At 38.4% G+C, this 22,240-nt stretch overlaps 2 protein-coding genes across 2 annotated transcripts in view; both read left to right on the top strand.

The window, feature by feature from the left end:
* Nucleotides 1-259: 259 nt before the first annotated feature.
* Nucleotides 260-13,033, top strand: tmem250 (transmembrane protein 250). Its single transcript, XM_072692703.1, has 3 exons — nucleotides 260-416; nucleotides 6,925-7,086; nucleotides 7,695-13,033. The coding sequence occupies exon 3, from the start codon at nucleotides 7,900-7,902 to the stop codon at nucleotides 8,317-8,319; it is 420 nt and encodes a 139-aa protein (XP_072548804.1). The 5' UTR covers nucleotides 260-416; nucleotides 6,925-7,086; nucleotides 7,695-7,899; the 3' UTR covers nucleotides 8,320-13,033.
* Nucleotides 13,034-15,956: 2,923 nt separating this feature from the next.
* Nucleotides 15,957-22,240, top strand: part of LOC140571785 (nucleus accumbens-associated protein 2) — a 77,503-nt gene continuing 71,219 nt past the window's right edge. The window contains exon 1 of the mRNA XM_072692710.1: nucleotides 15,957-16,042. The gene's annotated coding sequence lies outside the window, so the exon portion shown is untranslated. The remainder of the gene's footprint in view (nucleotides 16,043-22,240) is intronic.

Below are 22,240 nucleotides of genomic sequence, written 5' to 3'. Positions count from 1 at the left end.
TATTAATTTTATTATTTTATTATTTTATTGTTGTTATTGTTGACTGGGTTTGTAACCAATATATTTTATATTATTTACAGACGTTCACAACACACAGTATAGACGCTGATAATAATCTGTAGTGTTTTAAGTTATATTATTGATCAAATATCTGTAATAATTTACTGATTTTATTAGATCTTTGTTTCCGCTGCTCCTTTAAAACCTCTCTCGGTTGCCATGACACCCAGCAGTCCTCCGCGCTTTACGACAAACCGTATTCTGCGCTGCTCACCGAGCCGCTAGGAAGATGCTAGCGTCCAGCGTTTAACCGTGAAAGTGCGCCTCCAGACAAGCCCCTGCAGCCCCGACCGCACAGCGGGAAAGTGTCCGGGCAGAGGCGAGGTGTCTGCGGCAGAGTGAGCGATAATGGACAGGTAGGCGAGAACGTGTGAGGGGATGTGTGCATGGATGCTAACGTAGCATGTTAGCTCACTAACGTTAGACAGACGGGAGGCAGGTTAGCACAAAGGGCAGGGATACAGCACTGCCTCCTCAGCTCTGGTCCTCCCAGCACCACCTACATATTGAGATTGACCTGAGGGAACCTCCTCTCATCCTCAACATACACTGCCACCATCCTTCCCCAGTCATTACTCTCAGTACTCTCAGTACTCCTCAGTACTCTCAGTACTCCTCAGTACTCTTAGTACTCCTCAGTACTCTCAGTACTCCTCAGTACTCTCAGTACTCCTCAGTACTCTTAGTACTCCTCAGTACTCTCAGTACTCCTCTACTCTCAGTACTCCTCAGTACTCTCAGTACTCCTCAGTACTCCCCAGTACTCCTCAGTACTCCTCAGTACTCTTAGTACTCTCAGTATTCTCAGTACTCCTCAGTACTCTTCAGTACTCCTCAGTACTCCCCAGTACTCTCAGTACTCCCCAGTACTCTCAGTACTCCCCAGTACTCTCAGTACTCTCAGTACTCTCAGTACTCCTCAGTACTCTCAGTACTCCTCAGTACTCCCCAGTACTCCTCCGTACTCCCCAGTACTCCCCAGTACTCCCCAGTACTCCTCCGTACTCTCAGTACTCCCCAGTACTCCCCAGTACTCCCCAGTACTCCCCAGTACTCCTCAGTACTCCCCAGTACTCCTCAGTACTCCTCAGTACTCCTCAGTACTCCCCAGTACTCCTCAGTACTCGTTACTACAGATCACTACAGAGCCCCTGAGGTGTCAGGGTAGAGCAGTAATGTGTAGAATCTCAAAACGTCCCCTAACCCCTAACCTGCCACTACCACATTCATCAGAGGACTGTTAAGTCTTTATTATTCATTATCAAAGACAGCTCAGGGGGGTAAATCCGAGGATGAGGAGGAAAGAAAAGGAGTGAAGACTAAACCAAGAGAACAATTTATACTAAACTGAGGGAACGATATACGTATATACTAAACTGAGGGAACGATATATGTATACTAAACTGAGGGAACGATATATACTAAACTGAGGGAACGATATACGTATACTAAACTGAGGGAACGATATACGTATACTAAACTGAGGGAACGATATACGTATACTAAACTGAGAGAACGATATACGTATACTAAACTGAGGGAACGATATACGTATACTAAACTGAGGGAACAATATATACTAAACTGAGGGAACAGTATACATATATTAAACTGAGGGAATGATATATATTAAACTGAAGGAATGATATATATTAAACTGAAGGAATGATATATACTAAACTGAGGGAATGATATATACTAAACTGAGGGAACGATATATACATATACTAAACTGAGGGAACGATATACGTATACTAAACTGAGGGAACGATATACGTATACTAAACTGAGAGAACGATATACGTATACTAAACTGAGAGAACGATATACGTATACTAAACTGAGAGAACGATATACGTATACTAAACTGAGGGAACAATATATACTAAACTGAGGGAACGATATACGTATACTAAACTGAGGGAACGATATACGTATACTAAACTGAGGGAACGATATACGTATACTAAACTGAGGGAACGATATACGTATACTAAACTGAGGGAACGATATACGTATACTAAACTGAGGGAACGATATACGTATACTAAACTGAGAGAACGATATACGTATACTAAACTGAGGGAACGATATACGTATACTAAACTGAGGGAACAATATATACTAAACTGAGGGAACAGTATACATATATTAAACTGAGGGAATGATATATATTAAACTGAAGGAATGATATATACTAAACTGAGGGAACGATATACGTATACTAAACTGAGGGAACGATATACGTATACTAAACTGAGGGAACAGTATACGTATACTAAACTGAGGGAACGATATACGTATACTAAACTGAGGGAACAATATATACTAAACTGAGGGAACAGTATACATATATTAAACTGAAGGAATGATATATACTAAACTGAGGGAACAGTATACATATACTAAACTGAGGGAACAGTATACATATACTAAACTGAGGGAACGATATATACATATACTAAACTGAGGGAACGATATACGTATACTAAACTGAGAGAACAGTATACGTATACTAAACTGAGGGAACGATATACGTATACTAAACTGAGGGAACAATATATACTAAACTGAGGGAACAGTATACGTATACTAAACTGAGGGAACGATATACATATACTAAACTGAGGGAACGATATACGTATACTAAACTGAGGGAACAGTATACGTATACTAAACTGAGAGAACGGTATACATATACTAAACTGAGGGAACGGTATACGTATACTAAACTGAGGGAACGATATACGTATACTAAACTGAGAGAACGATATACGTATACTAAACTGAGGGAACGATATACGTATACTAAACTGAGAGAACGATATACGTATACTAAACTGAGGGAACGATATACGTATACTAAACTGAGAGAACAGTATACGTATACTAAACTGAGGGAACGATATACGTATACTAAACTGAGGGAACAATATATACTAAACTGAGGGAACAGTATACATATATTAAACTGAGGGAATGAGATATATTAAACTGAGGGAACGATATACGTATACTAAACTGAGGGAACGATATACGTATACTAAACTGAGGGAACGATATACGTATACTAAACTGAGGGAACGATATACGTATACTAAACTGAGGGAACGATATACGTATACTAAACTGAGAGAACGATATACGTATACTAAACTGAGGGAACGATATACGTATACTAAACTGAGAGAACAGTATACGTATACTAAACTGAGGGAACGATTTACGTATACTAAACTGAGGGAACAATATATACTAAACTGAGGGAACAGTATACATATATTAAACTGAGGGAATGAGATATATTAAACTGAAGGAATGATATATACTAAACTGAGGGAACGATATACGTATACTAAACTGAGGGAACGATATACGTATACTAAACTGAGGGAACAATATATACTAAACTGAGGGAACGATATACGTATACTAAACTGAGGGAACGATATACGTATACTAAACTGAGGGAACAATATATACTAAACTGAGGGAACGATATACGTATACTAAACTGAGGGAACGATATACGTATACTAAACTGAGGGAACAGTATACGTATACTAAACTGAGGGAACGCTATACGTATACTAAACTGAGGGAACGCTATACGTATACTAAACTGAGGGAACGCTATACGTATACTAAACTGAGGGAACGCTATACGTATACTAAACTGAGGGAACGCTATACGTATACTAAACTGAGGGAACAGTATACGTATACTAAACTGAGGGAACAGTATACGTATACTAAACTGAGGGAACGCTATACGTATACTAAACTGAGGGAACGCTATACGTATACTAAACTGAGGGAACGATATACGTATACTAAACTGAGGGAACGATATACGTATACTAAACTGAGGGAACGATATACGTATACTAAACTGAGGGAACGATATATACGTATACTAAACTGAGGGAACGATATACGTATACTAAACTGAGGGAACGATATACGTATACTAAACTGAGGGAACAGTATACGTATACTAAACTGAGGGAACGATATACGTATACTAAACTGAGGGAACAGTATACATATATTAAACTGAAGGAATGATATATACTAAACTGAGGGAACAGTATACATATACTAAACTGAGGGAACAGTATACATATACTAAACTGAGGGAACAGTATACATATACTAAACTGAGGGAACGATATATACATATACTAAACTGAGGGAACGATATATACATATACTAAACTGAGGGAACGATATATACATATACTAAACTGAGGGAACGATATACGTATACTAAACTGAGGGAACAATATATACTAAACTGAGGGAACAGTATACATATATTAAACTGAGGGAATGAGATATATTAAACTGAAGGAATGATATATACTAAACTGAGGGAACGATATACGTATACTAAACTGAGGGAACAGTATACGTATACTAAACTGAGGGAACGGTATACATATATTAAACTGAGGGAATGAGATATATTAAACTGAAGGAATGATATATACTAAACTGAGGGAACGATATACGTATACTAAACTGAGGGAACGGTATACATATATTAAACTGAGGGAACGGTATACATATATTAAACTGAGGGAACGGTATACGTATACTAAACTGAGGGAACGGTATACGTATACTAAACTGAGGGAACGGTATACGTATACTAAACTGAGGGAACGGTATACGTATACTAAACTGAGGGAACGGTATACGTATACTACACTGAGGGAACGGTATACGTATACTACACTGAGGGAACGATACATATACTACACTGAGGGAACGGTATACGTATACTAAACTGAGGGAACGGTATACGTATACTAAACTGAGGGAACAATATATACTAAACTGAGGGAACGATATATACTAAACTGAGGGAACGGTATATACTAAACTGAGGGAACGGTATACGTATACTAAACTGAGGGAACAATATATACTAAACTGAGGGAACGGTATACGTATACTAAACTGAGGGAACAATATATACTAAACTGAGGGAACGATATATACTAAACTGAGGGAACGGTATATACTAAACTGAGGGAACGGTATACGTATACTAAACTGAGGGAACAATATATACTAAACTGAGGGAACGATATACGTATACTAAACTGAGGGAACGATATACGTATACTAAACTGAGGGAACAGTATACGTATACTAAACTGAGGGAACGCTATACGTATACTAAACTGAGGGAACGCTATACGTATACTAAACTGAGGGAACGCTATACGTATACTAAACTGAGGGAACGCTATACGTATACTAAACTGAGGGAACGCTATACGTATACTAAACTGAGGGAACGCTATACGTATACTAAACTGAGGGAACAGTATACGTATACTAAACTGAGGGAACAGTATACGTATACTAAACTGAGGGAACGCTATACGTATACTAAACTGAGGGAACGCTATACGTATACTAAACTGAGGGAACGATATACGTATACTAAACTGAGGGAACGATATACGTATACTAAACTGAGGGAACGATATACGTATACTAAACTGAGGGAACGATATATACATATACTAAACTGAGGGAACGATATACGTATACTAAACTGAGGGAACGATATACGTATACTAAACTGAGGGAACAGTATACGTATACTAAACTGAGGGAACGATATACGTATACTAAACTGAGGGAACAGTATACATATATTAAACTGAAGGAATGATATATACTAAACTGAGGGAACAGTATACATATACTAAACTGAGGGAACAGTATACATATACTAAACTGAGGGAACAGTATACATATACTAAACTGAGGGAACGATATATACATATACTAAACTGAGGGAACGATATATACATATACTAAACTGAGGGAACGATATATACATATACTAAACTGAGGGAACGATATACGTATACTAAACTGAGGGAACAATATATACTAAACTGAGGGAACAGTATACATATATTAAACTGAGGGAATGAGATATATTAAACTGAAGGAATGATATATACTAAACTGAGGGAACGATATACGTATACTAAACTGAGGGAACAGTATACGTATACTAAACTGAGGGAACGGTATACATATATTAAACTGAGGGAATGAGATATATTAAACTGAAGGAATGATATATACTAAACTGAGGGAACGATATACGTATACTAAACTGAGGGAACGGTATACATATATTAAACTGAGGGAACGGTATACATATATTAAACTGAGGGAACGGTATACGTATACTAAACTGAGGGAACGGTATACGTATACTAAACTGAGGGAACGGTATACGTATACTAAACTGAGGGAACGGTATACGTATACTAAACTGAGGGAACGGTATACGTATACTACACTGAGGGAACGGTATACGTATACTACACTGAGGGAACGATACATATACTACACTGAGGGAACGGTATACGTATACTAAACTGAGGGAACGGTATACGTATACTAAACTGAGGGAACAATATATACTAAACTGAGGGAACGATATATACTAAACTGAGGGAACGGTATATACTAAACTGAGGGAATGGCTTGTTAATCTCATGGAAAGATTAATTAACTGTGGAAATGGCTTATTAAACTAAACTCCTACAGAAAGGACTTACTTAACTTAGGGAAAGACTTATTAGAAATAAAATGATTTAATTAATTGATAGTTACTTAATTAATTGAGATAAGAGTGAATGTCATATTTTCTACCTTGATATGTTTATGTTAAGTTTTTTATTCGTTTCAGTCATAATCTCTCTTGATAGAATGACTTCTTTTTAACAATAATATCACTTATTGTCAGAAAGCAATTCCCTGAAAGAGGGAGTTGTGTTGCTACAGTACGCTGCATTCATGTGGAAATGATGTCTGTGTTCACAGTGTAATGGAGAACAGTGGCTCCCCATAGAAGTGCATTGCTTGGCTGGGTTAGCTGTCATTGCTACATGCTGTGTTGAGATCGGTGGAAGAGCCAGTGAGAAGGTCCCGAGGGCAGCACTTTTAAAGCCCATCCGACTGCCAGAGGGCTGGCATGCCTCACATGTGAGTACTGCTTTAGCTTTGAGGACTTTGTCTGGTAAGTATGTAAAGCACATTGCACTGAAGAACTCTGAGAGTATTTAAACTGTTACTGCTAAATATACGTTTACTTTATAATGACTGTATAATAAAGACAAAAAATATTCAGTAATAACCGGATAATAACCCAGAGTTCAATGCACCCTTTTTATGAATGTATATGAACTTTTGGGCTGAAGCCAGACCCCCCCACCCCTTGCTTAGTATATACCAAGCACAAGAAGTTAAGGGGAGAGGAGCATTTTATAGGGTGTGTTATAATGAAGAGGAGGATTTTGGGTGTGGTCCTTCTCTCCGTCTTTCTTAACTCCATTAAAACAGCGTCTCAGGTGTCAGACAGTGTATTCCTAACCATTTACTGTGAACAAAGAAGAAATTCACATAAATTAACCTTGATTATTTACTTCTGCACAAAATTAGAAAATCGATGAACTTCTCCTGTAAGTTCTAACAGCGAGGACTGGAGGTCTGGTTTCAGACCATGTAAAGCCCCCATTTTTCACACCGAACCCCTGTTTTCTAACCCTTTTAATTCCTTATATCCTCATTTTCTTCTTTCTTTTCTCCTGTAGGGTCCTGCTGTGGAGTTGCCATGCCAGCGAACTGAGAAGTCATGCAGTAGACATGAGGTCAGGAGGTATTTCCCCAGCGCTAACACACAGCACTCTATGCCTACAGCTCGTTCTCTCTCAGTGTAATGCCCAAAGCGACCCATGAGACATCGGAAAGGTCCTGCCTGTGGGCCTTCCTGAAGCCGGGGGCCTTCCCAGCCCACTCATGCCTGTGATCCCGATCCCGCGGCGGGTGCGCTCCTTCCACGGCCCCCACACCACCTGCATGCACTCGGCCTGTGGCCCGGCGCGCACCTCCCAGCTGGTGCGCACCAAGTACAACAACTTCGACCTGTACCTGAAGTCGCGCTGGATGTACAGCTTTGTGCGCTTCCTGCTGTACTTCGGCTGCAGCCTGTTCACCTCCCTCCTCTGGGTGGCGCTGTCTGCGCTGCTGTGCGTGCAGTACGTCTCCGTGCGAATCTTCCTGCGCCTCCAGTACAAGCTGTCGGTCATTCTGCTGCTGCTGGGGCACCGACGGCTGGACTTCGGGGTCCTGAACGAACTGTTTATCTACAGCATGCACGTCACCATGTTTCTAGTGGGGGGGCTAGGCTGGTGCTTTATGGTTTTTGTGGACATGTAGAGACAAATGACGTTAATGAGGCTTGATTTGAGCGTACAGTGAAAAGGGTGATGCTTTGAATTGGTGTGTTTCAATGTGTGCGTCAGTCCCACATGAATGAAATGCACTGTAATAACACAGCTATGACCAAGAGTGGAAAGAAATATGAGTGTATGTCCAGCAGTTCTTCTAAAATTTAGATTTCCAATAGGGAGAATGTCCCCATTTGCTGCAGTAACCGTCTCCACACTAGATAATGGAACATCTGTGAGGTCAGATACGGATGTTGGATGGTTAGTTCTTCAACTCTGGCTTATTTCAGAGGTATTGGATGGAGCTTCATCACTCCAAACCCCATAGAGAACCTTACAGCCCAATGTTTCCCATTCTGTTTATCAGTGCTTTTCTATAGAGATCATTATACAATCTGTGTGTAAACATCTGCCTCAGCAATAGGGGCACCTTATATTAGCTGAAACCATATTTTTTATGTATAGAGTATAAGGATGTATTGAATGGAGCTGCATTTCAGAGACTTCATAACCCTCTGGCCTATCTCTACCAGCTTTGGGCATGGTGAACTCATGGGCTCATCTGAAGCTCCTCCAGAGCATCCTGTCCTATTGGTCAGTGCTTTCCCAGACTGATTATCATACAAGCTGTGTGAAGGAATGTGTCAGCAAATTCAGGCTCCTTAAAGTAGCTAAAATCACTCATTAGAGAGGGTGTCTGGATACTTTTGGACATATAAGGAGGTATTTGATTGCTCTAGACCAGCCTCAGCTTTGGGCATGGTGACCTTAGGCTCATCTGAAGCTCCTCCTGAGCATCCTGTCCTATTAGTCAGTGCTTTCCCATACAGATTATCATACAAGCTATGTAAGCAAATTAAGGCACCTTAAAGTAGCTGAATAGTAGCTCACTCATTAGAGAGGGTGTCTGGATACTTTTGGACATATAAGGGGGTATTGAATGGAGCTGCATCACTCCAGCTCTCCATAGAACCTCGTAACCCAATGCTGGATGGCTTTCAACCCAATCTAGCCCACTCCTTCACCAGACGTGATGACCTTAGGGTGTTCCCATTCCCATTTTTAATGGATATTATACAAGCTGTCAGCAGTAGGTGCTGAATTCACTCATTAGAAGGGCTGTCTGGATACTTTTGGACACATCCTGTGTGGAATTCATGTGGAATACGTTTAAATCAATTTCAACGCATCACCTTTTTCAAGATCCGACTCGCCCGTCATTGTGCCATCTGTTTCATACACTAATGGACATAAGTACACAACCAAGCACTACTGAACATATTTAATGGCTTGAGGACCAACCCAGACCAGCTGATGAGGCTCGGTCCAGGTTCATCAGAGCTAAACCTGCTTGCATTGTTGTAGAACCGACTGTTTAGAATTAAGGCTGCAGTCACTATGTCTTAAAGGAGTACTTCAGCAGTACTAAACCCTGATCTATATTTGCTGGACCTGCAGCATTGTGTTGATCACCACAGACAATAATTTTGCTACATCCCCCAGAACTGAGGAAAGAACAGAAAACCTACTGACTTTCAATAGAAGCCAATGGGCAGATGCTGAAATCAGTATTTAGTCCAATTGTTGTTGTTTTATTTCCCCCACATACAGACAATAAAGATTAGGATAAAAAAACAATGATTTCTGCTAGTTACATTTAAAATGTTACATTTATTTAAAATATTTAAACACATTTTTAAGATGTACAATTGCCAAATATTGTACACAATTGTAATGATACACAAACGCCACGGTTCGTACCGCAGTTTATGGTACAAAGGAGCCGGGGTGGTGGACATCAGACTATCCCAGGTTTCTTTTCATTTAATTTGAACTATAAACAAGAAAGTCTGTTTGTCTGTCTAGTGCCATATAGCGCCCCCCTGAGGTAGCTAATACAGCCTGTGCTGTGTTACAAGGCGAACAGGACTACAGGTACCATAGCAGAACTATAGCTGTAGTACACACACTGTTATGCCCCTACTGCATCCAATTAAACGGCACTAATTACAGTCTCTGTAACGAAACTCGCAGTTGGTCGGTGTTCGTTAAGCTCTGACGATATCGGTGATAGACGTGTAAAAACACACAGCATTCACAGCAAACCTGAGCACAGTTCAGTAACAAAAACAATGGTTGTGTTGTCCTCCTGCAATTAAAACATAGTGACTGTAGTTTTAACTTACGTGTAGAAAGTGTCATATTGTCTCGTGATCACGCGTGACGGGGTGGTCTTTTTTTTGTTTGTTTTTTGTTGATATGTGCCAATGCATCATCTTGCATACCTTTGCTGTCATAGCAAAACCTCATTCTCTCTGGAATGGTTGCTTTATTGAGAAAGGAGATTGCAAGGAGAGTGTGTTAATGTCATGTTGAGTAATTGTGGAGCATTTCTAGTGGTCCGTTCAGCATCACAGAGCAACTGGTCATTTCTAATGGTGCATTAATATTAGGGATGTAGCAATATGGGAATCCTGTTGTTGTTGTTTTTTTGTAATGTACAAATTTCCCTGTGCCAATACATAAACGTAAATTGGGACTAAATTCATTTGGATCAGAATTACAGAGATACAGAGCATTTATTAGTAATAGGGCTGCACGATATTGGGGGGGGGGGCAACAGTGCAATATCTAAATATATAAATATATATAAACTTTTTAATATAAAAAAACAAACACCAGATTTTCCAGTTGTCTGTGATCCAACATGTCATGATATTAATAATGCATTCAGTATATTCAATATTGGAGGTAAAATCTGACTCATTGAAAGTCAGATCAGTGTGAATTGCTGTACAGGCTGTTAAAAAACAAACAATAAAAACAATTAAAAAAGAATAATTAGACATCGCACAAGACCTTGCACATCCTGCAGTGTGACGATCGTGTGTGCGCACACTGCAATAACCATGCAGAGACGATATATTGTGCAGCCCTATTTATTAATACAAAAAATGCAGGTATTTTACTGCAATACCCCAATCTCACGTATGCCGTCTTCTCTTCTGGAGCTCAGTAAACACATACCAGTCAGATCTGATCTCAGTTTACCGGTTTACATCAGTTAGCAGCTGATACTGATAACATTATTCATTACTGAAATAAATAATGAAATAAATAAATGAGTTTGTGAGGTTTTGATATGACAGCAATTAAAGGACTTCTCTCAAGAACACGATCAAGAACACTCTTAGGAAGCTGTTATTAGATTTATTCTAAAATTGGGCAGAAAAAATACTAAATACTGATGTTATTAGATTTTTCTAAATACAGGAGAAAAAAATCACAAAAAATAAAAGAATACTAATATTATTAGAATTTTTCTAAAATTGGGGAGAAAGAAATCACTAAATATAAAAGAATACTGATGTTAATAGAAATTTTCTGAAATTCAGGAGAAAAAAAATCACTAAATATAAAAGAATACTGATGTTATTAGAAATTTTCTAAAATTCGGGAGAAAAAAATCGATAAAAATAAAGAATACTGATGTTATTCGAAATTTTCTAAAATTCAAGAGAAAAAATCGCTAAAAATAAAAGAATACTGATGTTATTCGAAATTTTCAAAAATTCGGGAGAAAAAAAATTGCTAAAAATAAAAGAATACTGATATTATTGGAATTTTTCTAAAATTGGGGAGAAAGAAATCACTAAAAATAAAGAATACTGATATTATTGGAATTTTTCTAAAATTCAAGAGAAAAAAAATCACTAAAAATAAAGTATACTGATGTTATTAGAAATTTTCTGAAATTCAGGAGAAAAAAAATCACTAAATATAAAAGAATACTGATGTTATTAGAAATTTTCTAAAATTCGGGAGAAAAAAATCGATAAAAATAAAGAATACTGATGTTTTTAGAAATTTTCTAAAATTCGGGAGAAAAAAAATCACTAAAAATAAAGAATACTGATATTATTGGAATTTTTCTAAAATTCAAGAGAAAAAAAATCACTAAAAATAAAGAATACTGATGTTATTAGAAATTTTCTAAAATTCGGGAGAAAAAAAATTGCTAAAAATAAAAGAATACTGATGTTATTAGAAATTTTCTAAAATTCGGGAGAAAAAAATTGCTAAAAATAAAAGAATACTGATATTATTGGAATTTTTCTAAAATTCAAGAGAAAAAAAACACTAAAAATAAAAGAATACTGATGTTATTGGAATTTTTCTTATTAAAAACAGTTTCTGGGTTTCTGGAGGAATAACGTTCTTCTTAAGCATGACTTAAGTTTCTTATTTTAGACACTTGTGTGAATCCGGCCCCAAGTTCCTTAGACCAACAACACTAGACCCTTTTCTCCGAAGCCAAACAGACCATGATCTCCATGCCCCATGTGTCACTGCGCCTCGTTTAGGCGCCAGCCTGACACAATCTGCTATTGTTCGGGGATCAAGACATCATATGCCTCATACTTGGCCCAGCGTTCGCTTTTGTTTTTGTGAAAGTGAAGGCACTCCACTGACATTTAGGCCACTGTACACACGTCAGAGCTAACTGGGCGAATATGCCTGTGTGGAAGCGCTAACGCTACAGATATCATCAGTCAAGTACCAGCGCTGTGAGGGGAGCGTGGCCGGCGTGGCTAGAGCGGCCGAGTTCATGTCTTAATGCTTGGGAAATGCATTTACAGCGAAGTTCACCGGCCTCTCAGGAACAGCAGCTTTTTTATCAAATAAACCAGTTTTGAGTTGAAGGCCTCCTGTGCTCTCTGTGCTTGAGTTATACGAGTGTATACAGCACAGAAGTTTGTGGACACCCCTTTTAACGAATGCATTCGACTACTTTAAGTTGCACCCATTGCTGACACAGGTGTCAGTCCTATTCTTTTGGCAGTACTTCTCTACAGGGACTAGACAAGCTGTGTGTGTGTGTGTGCATTTGCACATCTGTGTCAGCAATGGGTGCAACTTAAAGTAGTCGAATGCATTCGTTAAAAGGGGTGTCCACAAACTTTTGGACGTGTAGTGTGTATGAATGGTGTATGTAGGTAAAATACATGAACCTTTAAAGTACTCCACTAAATTGGCCCAATCGGCACTCAGCACTCTTCTGTTTAGAACCCATGTCCAGACACTGTCAGTATTAACTGTGTGGACGTCCCCCTGCGTGAAACATCAGTAAATGAGCTGCAGCTGAAACTGCTGCTTAAACACTGTGTAAGATGTTCAGTCTTTGGCTCCGCCCCCTCAATCTGTTTACTGTTTATTCCCATCTGCAGGTTAGAGCTCCCCCTATCACATGGAGGAGGTTGTCTTATTCTTAGACTCCTGACCATGGAGGGCTGTGGTGTCGATTGTGGGATTTGAACTAGACCTCCTGAGTCTCTTGACCTGCAGGCAGTTAGACAGTCACTCCACTCTAAACCGGCCCTACAGTCTAACTGCTGCTCATCATCAAGTGTGAGAAGGTCAGAAGCTCAAATCCCAGCAAGGCCTCAGCTCTCCACTGTGAAAACCCATCCTCCCAGTCTAGAGATGTCATGTGAGATTACTTTAAAAAGCAGGCAGGTGTCTATAAACTTTTGGACATACTCCACCTCCATAATGTTATGTAGGTCCCCCAAATCAGCTCAGGCATGGACTCTCTAAGACCTCTAAGGGCGTCCTGTTGTATCTGGAGACCTTCAGACATTAGCAGCAGATCCTTAAGGTCTGAAGGTGTGAGGTGGGCATCAGTAAGCCTTAGCTGCCCATGACCCTGTTGCTGATCACCAGTTGTCCTTCCTTGTGGCACTTTTGGTCGGTGCTGACCCCTGCATACCAGGAACACCCCACAAGACCTGCCTGCCTGATGTTTTGGAGATGTTCTGACCCAGTCAATGTCTAGAACCTCACAGTTTGGTTCTTCTCAAAGTGTCTCAGATTCTTACTCCTGTCCATCACCCTCATCACCTGTTCACTCACTGCCTATTATGTAGAGCCAAAACTGGACATTTCAGTCATTTCACCAAGTATGTGACACATACAAGTAATTTTACTTAGAGTAACACAAGTATGACATTTAACAAACACACAAACTATAGTGTGTGTGGTCAGCTTAAAACAGCATACTCTACTCTACGCTAGTTTGTAGACATACATGTGTTTTAATGTTGTGTCTGGAGTACAGCTGTTCATATAGGGGTGACAGCCTGGCCCCAAAGCTGGCACCTTTCATCTTGGACACTTTCAGGACATTTTACTGTACCAAATTATACAGTAGGGTTTCTAGACATGCGTAGACATTTTAATGTTGTGTCTGGAGTACACAGGGGTCAAACAGCCAGGCCCTAGAGCTGGCACCCTTCAGCCTGGACACTTTCTGGACATTTCGAGCTGGTTAAAGTGTGTGTGGTCAGCCTAAAATGACATCCTCTACTGTAAAACTTTGTACAGTAGAGTTTATAGACATGCGTAGACATTTTAATGTTGTGTCCAGAGTACAGAGGGGTGAAACATCCAGCCCCTAAAGCTGGCACCTTTCATCTTGGACACTTTCTGGACATTTTGGGCTGGTTATAGTGTGTGTGGTCAGCCTAAAACGACATCCTCTACTGTCCAAAGTTGTGCAGTAGAGTTTGCAGACACTAGTTTCTAGACATACATATGTTTTAATATAATTTCTGGAATACAGCTGTTCATTTAGGGGTGACACTAAAGCTGGCAGCCTTCAGCCTGGACACTTTCTGGACATTTTGGGCTGGTTATAGTGTGTGTGGTCAGCCTAAAACGACATCCTCTACTGTCCAAAGTTGTGTAGTAGAATTTTCAGACATTAGTTTTTAGACATACATATAGTTTAACATCATTTATGGAGTACAGTTGTTCATATAGGGGTGACACAGGCAGGCCCTAGAGCTGGGACCCTTCAGCGTGGACACTTTCTGGACATTATTAGCTGGTTAAAGTGTGTGTGGTCAGCCTAAAATGACATCCTCTACTGTAAAACTTTGTACAGTAGAGTTTCTAGACATGCGTAGACATTTTAAAGTTGTGTCCAGAGTACAGAGGGGTGAAACATCCAGCCCCTAAAGCTGGCACCTTTCATCTTGGACACTTTCTGGACATTTTGGGCTGGTTAAAGTGTGTGTGGTCAGCCTAAAACGACATCCTCTACTGTCCAAAGTTGTGTAGTAGAGTTTGCAGACACTAGTTTCTAGACATACATATGTTTTAATATAATTTCTGGAATACAGCTGTTCATTTAGGGGTGACACTAAAGCTGGCATCCTTCAGCCTGGACACTTTCAGGACATTCAGGACATAGACATGCATAGACATGCCATAGGGGTGCACCTGGGGGGGGGGGGTGGTGAAACAGCCATGCCCTAGAGCTGGCACCTTCAGCTAGGGGCACAGTGCTAATAATGCTAGCTCACATGCTCTATAAGCTGTATTTCCCAGAGCTTTGAAGTGAATCTCTCAATCCCAAGAGTTTTGGGGGTTTTTTGGTGGGGGGCTCAGGTCTACCCTCTGCACACTGCCTGTGTCTTTAAAAAAAACAACACACTCCCTAAACGACTGGAGAATGATGTCAGGCTAGTCCATGTGAGCTGCAATCACTTCCTGGCCTGACTGAGAGAGAGAGAGAGGGGTGAGAGAGAGAGATGGGGGCAGAGCAGCTGAAGTGAAGCTGAGGGTCGTGCTAACAAACCCTGGAACAAGTTTGCATCTGAGCAGGCAGCCCTGGCAGCTCTGCTGTGTATGGAGGAGCCCCGGACTGGGTAAATCAGGCTGTTTATTATAATTTCACTCTCTTTTTCTGCTCCTCCGGCTGTGCTTGTGTCTTTACAGCACTGCTGGCATGCTCGCGTCTGGTTGCCATGTTTTATTTCCTAGTTCTCTGCTCTATATGAATGTAATAAGTGTATTAATAGGCTGCTGTTATTGTTATTAGAATTGCGGTGTCGAATGTGCAGCAGCTGGGTCGCGTGCACTTCGCTCGACCACCGCTGTGTTGTTTTTTTTTTTTTTGTTGTTTTTTTTTTGTGTGTTTTGTACTGTTTGTGCCCACCACCGACCCCGCAGTTGGCATCGACCCGACCCGCTGATGGTAAGAAAAATATACAGATAAAAAAAATCAGCGTTTTTAACGATGTGATGGAATGTGGGCAGAAACGCGAAACGCCTCGCGCCGCTTCGCACTTTATCCGTGCCAGCGTTGCATGATCTGAAATGCGCTGGTTGCGTCACCGCACAGTAACCAAACTGCAGCGCTATACACCACACATGAATATGCAGTCTCTCTCTCTCTCTAGCACACACACACTTACACACGTACACATACACCGTGCAACGGAATCTGGGCCATACCGTTGAGGGACGTTTGGAGCTATTTGAGCGAGCACGCGCAGCCTAAAACAGCAGCCCGTGCTGCACAGACCGCTGGAAAGTTTACCCTGCAAGAAAAGTTAGTGTCCCGTCATGGGACGCACACGTTTCTGGTACATGTGTGAAGCTGCACTGGGCTGAATTGCATATGCATGCTTACTTCAAGAGCAGGGGTCTCAGAAACCCACTTTTGCTCCTTTAAGATCATGTGAACACTGAGCTGCATTTTCTAGACGCACCAGGAAAGTTGGGCCTTGCTGGACAGTCATGTTTTATTGTGCAAATCTGCAAAGATTTGTACTGGAAGAAAGATGCTAAGAAAGTTGCTGGACACCCCTGCTAATGAATGCATGTGCACACACACGCACATGGCAAGTGGCGCCATGCTGCCTAATAATGCCAGGCGTGGGCTAGTAGAGGGGTATATAAAGCCCCCCAGCACTGAGGAGCAGTGGAAGAACTGTGTGGAGCTTCATCCAGTACTTTTGGGATACTGAATTGGGCAGTTGGGGATGAGGTGGGGGCCTGACCTCACTAACACACCTTGTCACTGAATGCAATCAAATTCTCACAGCAATGCTCCTTCAGAATCTAGTGGAAAGTCTTCTTCTGCTTCTCTGGACAGTAGAGACAGTTACTCCAATAAAAGGAGGATCAGCTTTTTTAAAAGCCTTGATTTTAGAAGAAGCAATGAATGAGCAGGTGTCCCAATACTTTTGTCCATATAGACAAAAACAACAGAACCTGGGCCATAACCTGATGGACACTGCCTTGAACACAAGTTAGTGTCCCTTGATATAAGGAATGATCTTCTGGTATATGTAAATATAGGTTGGCTGGATTCTCTGGCTCATGTCTAACCACAGAATATTTCTGTACTGAGTGTGAATGAGTGTGTGAACACTGTTAATTCTCACGTTCACGCCATAAAGTTCATATTTAAAAGTGAGCTGCATTTCAAATCAAGTCAAATTTCACATTTACTTTATAAGAATATATATATATATATAAAAATCTCTATATATAGACTATGTTTATAAGATAAATAAGAGTATATACTTAAGCTAAATATACATAAATATATAGAAGTATATAGTCTGAGTTAAGAGATTAATAAGAAGTGGATAAATTATAGTTATAAAATTATAAGTTATAGTATAAATATAGTATATAGTATAAATTATATATAATGATAGTAGATATGTAATCATTCATAGTGGTTGCTGAATAATTTGTAGTAGATTCTGAATAATGCCAAGCAGTAGCTGAATCCATTATATTGAATACTAAATAATTCATAGTGGTTATAGGATAAATGATTGGAGATAATTAATTATTTATAGTGGTTATTGGATAAACGATAGTAGATGCCTAATAATTCATAGTGGTTATAGGATAAATGATAGATAATTAATAATTCATAGTGGTTATTGGATAAATGATAGTAGATGCTTAATAATTCATAGTGGTTATAGGATAAATGATAGATAATTAATAATTCATAGTGGTTATTGGATAAATGATAGTAGATGCTTAATAATTCATAGTGGTTATTGGATAAATCATAGTAGATAATTAAGTAATTCATAGTGGTTCTAGGATAAATCATAGTAGATAATTAATTATTCATTGTGGTTATTGGATAAATGATAGTAGATGCTTAATAATTCATAGTGGTTATTGGATAAATGATAGTAGATGCTTAATAATTCATAGTGGTTATAGGATAAATGATAGTAGATGCTTAATAATTCATATTGATTATTGGCTAAATCATAGTAGATAATTAATAATTCATAATGGTTATAGGATAAATCATAGTAGATAATTAATAATTCATAGTGGTTATTGGATAAATTATGGTAGATGCTTAAGAATTCATAGTGGTTATAGGATAAATCATAGTAGATAATTAATAATTCATAATGGTTATAGGATAAATCATAGTAGATAATTAATAATTCATAGTGGTTATTGGATAAATTATGGTAGATGCTTAAGAATTCATAGTGGTTATGGGATAAATCATAGTAGATAATTAATAATTCATAGCGGTTATAGGATAAATCATAGTAGATAATTAATAATTCATAGCGGTTATAGAATAAATCATAGTAGATAATTAAGAATTCATAGTGGTTATTGGATAAATTATGGTAGATGCTTAAGAATTCATAGTGGTTATAGGATAAATCATAGTAGATAATTAAGAATTCATAGTGGTTATAGGATAAATCATAGTAGATAATTAAGAATTCATAGTGGTTATAGGATAAATCATAGTAGATAATTAAGAATTTATAGTGGTTATAGGATAAATCATAGTAGATAATTAATAATTCATAGTGGTTATTGGATAAATTATGGTAGATGCTTAAGAATTCATAGTGGTTATAGGATAAATCATAGTAGATAATTAAGAATTCATAGTGGTTATAGGATAAATCATAGTAGATAATTAATAATTCATAGCGGTTATAGAATAAATCATAGTAGATAATTAAGAATTCATAGTGGTTATTGGATAAATTATGGTAGATGCTTAAGAATTCATAGTGGTTATAGGATAAATCGTAGTAGATAATTAATAATTCATAGCGGTTATAGAATAAATCATAGTAGATAATTAAGAATTCATAGTGGTTATAGGATAAATCATAGTAGATAATTAAGAATTCATAGTGGTTATAGGATAAATCATAGTAGATAATTAAGAATTCATAGTGGTTATTGGATAAAAAAATTAATTAGGAGTGAGCACAGTCGGCTTAAAACAACTTCCGCTACGGTACAGATTACTGTACAGTTTACCCAGCAAGAACAGCAGTGTTTATGTGGGTGTATATATTTTCTATAAGGGTATATAGATATAGATATAGATATAGATATAGATATATATGTATATAGATGGATAGATGTATATAGTAGTGAATGCTGTATTACGCTGTAATGAGCCACACAGACTGTAGCTGAAGTGCTGAAGTTTACCCGGACTGCATGTGACAGTCAGTGTTATCAGCATCTCAGTGACCGTGTTTATGATCAGCGTACGAAAGGACGAGCTAACGCTAACGCTCAGCAGTGATCACGAGCTCGGCGTGTCTGTACAGCCGGAGTGGAGCTGGCTTAGCTGAGGTGTTTCTCCTCTCGGCCTCGGAGTCAATGTTGATTCAGAAGATGACTAACTTGGAGAAAGGAAGCTTGGTCATAGGAGAGAGTGTATGTCTGCATGGAACTTGATGACCCATGCGTGTGTGTGTGTGTGTGTGTGCGTGTGTGTGCGTGTGTGTGCGTGTGTGTGCGTGCGTGTGTGTGCGTGTGTGTGTGTGTGTGTGTGTGTGTGTGTGTGTGTGTGCTGTTTGCTGTCTGGTTTCCAAGACATGTGACTGTGCACAATGCTGCCTTTCCTATGCAACTAGCGTGTGTTCATCATGGCATTTCCTGCACTCTCTCTCTCTCTCTCTCTCTCTCTCTCTCTCTCTCTCTCTCTCTCTCTCTCTCTCCCTCTCTCTCTCTGTCTCTCTCTCTGTCTGGCTGGCTGTCTGGCTCTCTGTCTGTCTGTCTCACACTGAAGCAAGAGTTCATACACATTTTCATTAAACCCCCCCTAACAAAGTTAGTATCTGAACTTTGCTCCATTAGCTTTACACTGGAGCTACAGGGCTAATGTAGCTAACACACCCTCTCCTCGAACCGTGTGGAGGTGTTCACTAATAACCTGTAATAGACCTGATTATGTGTTTCTGACACTGTGCTGCTAAAATTCAGGCTCGTAGCTGTAGCCTCATAGTCGCAGTTCACTAATTTACTGGATAATTCATAGTGGTTTTCAGATACATTGCAGTAGACACTCAGTTCATAATTCATAGTGGTTGCTGAAGAATTTGTAGTAGATAATGAACAGCAAAGTAGTAGCTGAATCAGTCGTAGTAGATAATAAATAACTTAGTGGTAACAAAATAATTCATAGTGGAGACTGTAGAATTCACAGTAGTGTCATTCATACTAGTTTTAAATAATTGATTGTAGTAACTGAATAATTCATTTGTGTTTTTTAATATTTCATAGTAGTTATAGAATACAGATATATAGTATATAGCATACTACTACAGTAGTATTGAGAATAATTCATAGTGGACATTGTAGAAGTCACAGCAGTAACTAGAAATTCTGTATGTTTTTAAATAATTCACAGTGGATACTGAATTATTCATAGTGGTTTTCGTATACATTGTACTCAATTCATAATTCATAGTGGTTGCTGAATAATTCATAGAAAGACTAAATGTTTCATAGTGGTTATTGGATAATTCATAGTGGTTTTCAGATACAGTGTAGTACACACTCAATTCATAATTCATAGTGGTTACTGAATAATTCATAGTAAAGACTAAATGTTTCATAGTGGTTATTGAATAATTCATAGTGGTTTTCAGATACAGTGTAGTACACACTCAATTCATAATTCATAGTGGTTGCTGAATAATTCATAGAAAGACTAAATAGTTCATAGTGGTTATTGGATAATTCATAGTGGTTTTCAGATACAGTGTAGTACACACTCAATTCATAATTCATAGTGGTTGCTGAATAATTCATAGTAAAGACTAAATGTTTCATAGTGGTTATTGAATAATTCATAGTGGTTTTCAGATACATTGCAGTAGACACTCAATTCATAATTCATAGTGGTTGCTGAAGAATTTGTAGTAGATAATGAACAGCAAAGAAGTAGCTGAATCAGTCGTAGTAGATACTGAATAACTCTTAGTGGCTACAGAATAATTCATAATGGTATCATTCATAATATTTTTATAATAATTGATTGTAGTAACAGAATCATTCATAGTGTTTTTGTCATAGTAGTTATAGAATACAGATATATAGTATATAGCCTACTACTATAGTAGTATAGAAAGTAATTCATAGTGGATACTATAATTCATAGCAGTAACTAGAAATTCACAGTGGATACTGAAATAATTTACAGTGGATACTGAATAATTCATAGTGGTTTTCAGATACATTTCAGTAGACACTCAATTCATAATTCATAGTGGTTGCTGAAGAATTTGTTGTAGATTATGAACAGCAAACTAGTGGCTGAATCAGTCGTAGTAGATAATAAATAACTTTTAATAGTTACAAAATAATTCATAGTGGAGACTGTAGAATTCACAGTGGTATCAGTCATACAGTTTTTAACTGATTGTAGTAACTGAATAATTAATAGTGTTTTCAAATATTTTATAGTAGTTATAGAATACAGATATATAGTATATACTACTACAGTAGTATTGAGAATAATTCATAGTGGACACTGTCGAATTCACAGCAGTAACTAGAATTTCGTATGTTTTAAAATAATTCACAGTGGATACTGAATATGTCATAGTAAAGACAGAATAGTTCATAGTGGTTTTCTGATACATTGTAGTAGACACTCAATTCATAATTCATAGTGGTTGCTAAAGAATTTGTAGTAGATTATGAGCAAAGTAGTAGCTGAATCAGTTATAGGACATACTGAATAATTTAGAGGCTACAAAATAATTCATAGTAATAAATAATTGATTGTATATACTGAATGC

This window comes from Salminus brasiliensis, chromosome 1 (assembly GCF_030463535.1).
Source record: "Salminus brasiliensis chromosome 1, fSalBra1.hap2, whole genome shotgun sequence".
In the NCBI taxonomy this organism is placed as follows: Eukaryota; Metazoa; Chordata; class Actinopteri; order Characiformes; family Bryconidae; genus Salminus; species Salminus brasiliensis.
This window is presented reverse-complemented; position numbering and strand designations above follow the sequence as displayed.